A 5,743-nucleotide genomic window follows, 5' to 3' on the forward strand; every position below is an offset into this window, starting at 1 on the left:
CCCCGGCCCCCTGGCCGGCCGTGCTCCTCTGCCTCTGTTCCTGGGATTCTGCTGGGTTGCGGAGGCTGGACTCAGGCCGGACAGGCCGCCTTCCTCCCAGCCTTGGCACACAGCCCCTGGGCAGTCACCAGCGACTGGTACAGACAGTGCCACCTCAGGAGCCTGTTACTCACCGCGGCCCCCACAGGCCAGGTGACTGGAGAGTATTAGAGTCACCTGGTCCAAACTCGCACCTGAAGGTCACAGGCTGCCAAGGACACAAGAACATCACAGAGCCCTGGGCTCCAGCCTCCCTGCCTCTCCTCCTCGCTGGCCTTAGCAGACCTTTGGGTTTGGCTGGCTCCCGCAGAGCTGCTGAGTGTTGGCGAGGTGCCGGGAGACGACGGTGCTCAGGTGGAGGAAGTGGGATGGCCACTGTGCCCGTGTCCTGCAGGTGGGCCCTGGCTCAGGGCCTGTGAGGTGGACAGCAGGAGCAGGGCTCGGCCGGGGTGCTGGCGTTCTGTATCCGCTTTCACAGGGTACCGTGCTGCCGATGAGCGCAGGGGCCAGAAGGCAGCCTGGTTTGCGGTCTTACTGGACTCTGCCATGCAGTGGTGGCGGCGGGGACAGGCCCGTCACATTTGGCCATCTCCACAGGCTGCAGGGAGGCTGGAGGACGCATTGTGAGGATGAGGAGGATTGAGAGGCTCTGCTCACAGCCTTGCAGCTGGGAGTCAGGTTCTAGCACCTTCCCTGGACAACAGTGGGGCCTCTTTGGTCCCTGCACTCGGCTGCAAAATGCCTTCCTGGGCGGCTCTGCAGGGCCCCATGTCTGCCCCGAGCCCCTCCGCCAACCTTCATCCTGGGCCATGGGACTGAACTCCCTCATACCGTCTTGGGAGCCCCGAGGCAGGTGTTGCCCACTGTGAAGGCCACTGGCCCACACCCACCTCTCTGAGACGACTCCCTCCCCTGGACACTCACCCCATGGCTTTATTCCAGTTCACGGTCTCACGTCGTTTCTCCAAGGCATTCCCAGGGTCTGTGGTCGCCCTCCTGCGCAGAGCAGGTTTAGCCCCAGCAGAACCGGCCGGCGGGACGGTGTTAGAGAGCACATTGGTCGTACTTCAGGGCAAATCGCTGGGGAGCTGGTTTAGCATCACAAGCCTGTCTGGACCAGCATCCCTTGGCCTCAGGGTGCACTCCGAGGTCCCAGCGGACTGAGTGCTGGACTTGGGAAGTGTCTGCCCTTGACAGAGCCCAGAGTTTCCCTTTCCAGAGCAGATATGAGGCCCCGCCCCGTTTGCCTTAGGTGAACCGCTGGCAGCCAGACCTTGTGGGAGGGGACGGAATGGGAGTGTAGGTCAGCACCTACGAGGATCCCTGTCGCCTTTGCAGAAGTCGCATCCATCTTCCAAGAGTCAGAACCATGGGACCAGCCAGATGGCATGGTGGTTAAGGCATCTGGATTCCACATGGTCATCTACATGGTTCAAGCCCCAAACCTGATGCCTTGGGGGAAAAAAAGTGGGAAGCATACTGGACCTTTGTTTTGTTTTAAATAAGTATTTAATTTTATTTATTATTATTACTTTAATTTGACTAGAGAAAGACAGAAAGACAGAGAGAGAGGGAAAATGAGAAAGCAAGTTGCTAGATCTGGGACTTGAACTGGTCAGGCCTGTGGGAATCCAGCGCCCTCCCCACCACACCGCTGGACCTTTGAACACAGTCGTCCTCCTCGGGGCTGGGGTGAGGGGCTCTGCTTGTCTGGGCACCCCCGGTGCCTCCTGGCAGTTGGCCTTCTCTCTGGGCTCGAACCCCTCTCAGGGCCTGTTTTCTCAGTTGGTTCCGTCTGGATGTGCCGAGTTTCAGCGTGAATTACTTTCCTCTGCTCAAACCATCACCCACAGCACGGAGGGCGGAGACTCGCTGTGCTTAAGTTCATGCCAAAAAACGAAAAGTAAAGAAATCCTGGCACCTGACATCTGTCCTGAGCTTTGCCTTCCTGGATGGTGCCACGCGGGGGCAGCCCTGGACGGGAAGGCCCCAGGGCACCAAAAACGAAAAGTAAAGAAATCCTGGCACCTGGCATCTGTCCTGAGCTTCGCCTTCCTGGGTGGTGCCATGCGGGGGCAGCCCTAGGCGGGAAGGCCCCATGGCACTGAGACCCCCACCCTCGCGGAGGGGCGGCGGCCGGGCGCTCTCTCAGTCCCGGTGGGCTCGGTGGTGCCTGCACGGCTCTGCGTCCCACCCGCTGTTGCCATTCACATCTGCGCATGTCTGTCTTCCCCAGAGGAGATTCTGAAGACCCACCTCGCACACTGGTGGTCCCCGGACGGCACGAGGCTCGCCTACGCCACAATCAACGACTCCCGCGTGCCCCTCATGGAGCTGCCCACCTACACGGGCTCCGTCTACCCCACGGTGAAGCCCTATCACTACCCCAAGGTAGGCGGGGGGAGCCGCAGGACAAACTGGATCACGCCCGCACTCCCCACCCCGGGGGCTCGGCGTGGAGGTGCACAGAGCCATAACGCAGGATGAATTATTTCTCAGTACATTGCGTGAGACTCCCAGCTTCAGTGAGTTGAATTTGTTGGAGGCTCTACTTTATATTAAGTAATTGAGCCGCTATTAATCATTGTCTAAGCTTCATTGGAACCGAAATAAATTCTCTTGCCTCCACTTGTGACCGCAGGGTGACAAAACACAAGCAGCCCACGCTCACTGTTCCCGTCCCCTCCCGGACTCCAGCTTTCGGAGTCAGGAGGCCTCCCATCAGCCCCGGTCCCGGTCCCCGTGCCTGGGCGAGGCTGTTCCGTGTAGGCTCATTGCTCTGGTCTGAATGTTTGTCTCCTCGGACTCCGACCCCCAGGGTGTGGCATCAGCCGGTGGGCCTGTGGGAAGCGGGGAGTTGTGATGCCAGGGCCTCGTGATTGGGATCAGAGACCCAGAGAGATGCTCCCCTCTTCCCTCCACTTCGGGGCTGCAGGGAGAGGCTGGCCCCCGGAACCAGGAAGCCCGCGCAGACACCAAACCTGCCAGCACCCTGGTTTCCACTCCCGGCCTGAGAGCTGTGAGAAGCAGGCCCTGCTGCCCACACGCCGCTCTGTTCGGCTGTCTATGTCCTGGCCTGGGAGGCTGGACGTCGAGACCAGGGCGCTGCCGGTCAGCTCCTGCAGGGGCTCTCGTCCCGGCTATAGGCAGCCTTCTCCCGTGCTCAGGGCAGTGAGGGGAGTCGGGCCTCTTCCTGCCCTTGCAGAACACAGACCCCGTCAGTCCACCCTCCTGACCTCATCCAGCCTCCGTCTCCTCCCAAAGGCAGACTCCTTCCCAGCAGCCCTTTCGTCGGTGCCACCCATATCTGAGGGGCCCAGAATGGAGGGGCTTGAGTCCTCTGGCCTCCTCCTATCCTGACAGTGTCCGGGTGTCCATCCGGGTGTCCACACCAGCACGGGTCTTCCTGACAGCCCTCTCATCCCCACTCCAGCTCATCGCGGTCAGACTGCATGCGGCCATTCATGCAGGGTCCCGGGTTCCCTTGGAAGCACGGCTGACTGTACTGATGTACACCGAGGCCCAGCCACGTGCCACAAGCGGTGTGAGCCTGGGCCTCGGGAGGGGCCTGAGTGCTCGCCTGTGATCCCACCAAGCAGGGAGTCTGGGGCAGGACCTGTCACAAAGCCATTCTCTCTGTCCCTGTCCCTTCCTCCTCCCCTTTCACCCTCCCGCTCCCGTTATAACAGAGTACACTGGCTGACGCCTGGTCTTTCCAACCCTCTGCCGCCCACCCCCCAGTACACACGCCACAAAGCAGGTGGCCGTCTGACCTCATCCCCCGCCCAGCGGTGGGATGGTTTCCCTGGGGATCTCTGTGATGGGAGTCCCCAGTCTAGGTGTGGTGACCCGAAATCCAGCAGGCCCCTTGATTCAATGGACTCTGGGACGTGAGCCCTGCGGCTGGGATTAGGAAACCCCTGGTCCTTTAGGATCTGAGGTTTCCAGCCTCAGTAGGAAGTCAGCCCGTTCTGACTGACAGAATCCAGACGCCACTGCCTGCCCCAGCCACTCCCAAAGCAGAGCCTGGGTTTGGTGAGGCCTCCTGATGGGCCTCGTTATGGGGGGCCTCGGTAAGCCCGAACACACTCTGCAGGGCACAGAGGACGTGAGGGCATAGACCACGCCCGCGGTTCCCACCACACGCTTCCCTGGCCCCAGAGGGAGAGGAGGGGTGAAGCGGGACAGGCCCCGTCCTCCCTCACAGGACCTCGTTTTCCCACTGCCGAGTCATAACCCTGCTCATTAATGTCGTGTTTGCCCGCCTCCAGCTCCCCTCGGCCTCGCTCTGCACCCCTCTTTTCTTCCCCGCTCCTTGCCTGGTTTCCTCCCGGCCCTCCCTCCAAGCTAGTGGAGGAGTTGGCACACGGGTTGGGGGGCGGGGGGCCGGACACAGCAGGAAGGGGTGGGATCAGCCCAGTTTTCTCTGTCCATTTAAGCTGTGCTCCCCAGGGTTGCCCTCCAAAGTTGCTAGGGTCCCACTTACGAATCTCTGTCCCTTTTCAATCCCCAGGCTGGGTGCGAAAACCCCAGTATTTCCCTGCACGTCATTGGCTTAAATGGACCCACCCACGATCTGGAGATGGTGCCACCAGACGACCCTCGAATGAGGTTGGTTTTCTTCTTTCTCTTAGTCGCCAAAGCTGTGATGGACATCCGCTGACATGGTCTTGCCAGGGCCAGATTTATTTCACTGCTAATGCAGATGTCCCCAGACATAGGTACATTTTCTAAAGTGTTTTCCACTGCCTTGTGGTTCGGCCTATCAAAGCAGGGCTATTTCCCACCTAGTCAGGAGCAGGGCGTCCCACAGGGCCTGGCTCTCTGGGAAGGGAGTGTGGGGCCGTGCACATCTCCATGGGTACCCACCCTACCCAGGCAGACACCAGGCGGCTCACGGATAGACTGATGTAGCCCTTCCAGAAAGATCCATGGGCGGGACTCCCTGCAGATGGCGACTGTCTTCAGAGCATTGTTTGACAACATCCATCATGTGCCAGCTCAAGGGACTGCCCAGTAAACCCTGATCTAAGGCAAAGCTCCCGGACGTGACGACCATGCAGTTGGTAGAACATGACGGCAATATTGCTGTTTGGTATTTTATAATCAAAACACCTGCGTGACCTCTCCAAGCAGTTCAGTATCGTCCCAAACTTCAAGCAGTCCGAGGACCGATTCTACCTCCAAAGCCCAGTGACATCATCATGAAACCTCTTCCTGTTGCAAATATCACTGGGAGGCCCCCGAAGAGGAGGGACTTATAATAGCAGCAGGCCCCCCATGTACGGATCTCAGTCTCATCATAACTGGGCTTTGTGGTTTCAGCGGATCATATTCCTCCTGAGGCTCAGTAAATACCCATCCCAGATTTTTTCATGCCTCCATGCTGGACCCTCCTTATTGTTTTCAGAACTCTACATTATTAGCTTCTGGAAGCTTCCAGAAAGGCCCGGCTCAGATCTGGCTGGGGGATGGGTACTCTGCAGTGGGAGACTCTGGTCTGTCTGAATGAGGCACTCTCTGAGGGCTCGCCTGCTGCCTGCCCCACACCCCCAGTGCCTGCACAGAAGCCCGGCCTCTGCAGAGTCCTGCCGAGAACTCTTCTTCCTTCAGTGAAGCGTGACTACCTGAGTCCTTAGAAGGCCGGCCCACGCGCAGAACTCCACGCTCTGTAAAGGCCGGCCTCTGACTCTCCCTGCCCGGG

General features: G+C 59.5%; 1 protein-coding gene across 1 annotated transcript in view; it reads left to right on the top strand.

Annotated features, from left to right (window-relative positions):
* Positions 1 to 5,743, top strand: part of DPP6 (dipeptidyl peptidase like 6) — a 510,008-nt gene that overhangs the window by 393,660 nt on the left and 110,605 nt on the right. Inside the window, exons 9-10 of the mRNA XM_006143805.1 lie at positions 2,276 to 2,430; positions 4,553 to 4,650. Of these exons, the coding sequence (XP_006143867.1) occupies positions 2,276 to 2,430; positions 4,553 to 4,650 (253 nt within the window). The remainder of the gene's footprint in view (positions 1 to 2,275; positions 2,431 to 4,552; positions 4,651 to 5,743) is intronic.

Source organism: Tupaia chinensis, unplaced genomic scaffold, assembly GCF_000334495.1.
Source record: "Tupaia chinensis unplaced genomic scaffold, TupChi_1.0 Scaffold000110_1, whole genome shotgun sequence".
NCBI lineage: Eukaryota > Metazoa > Chordata > Mammalia > Scandentia > Tupaiidae > Tupaia > Tupaia belangeri.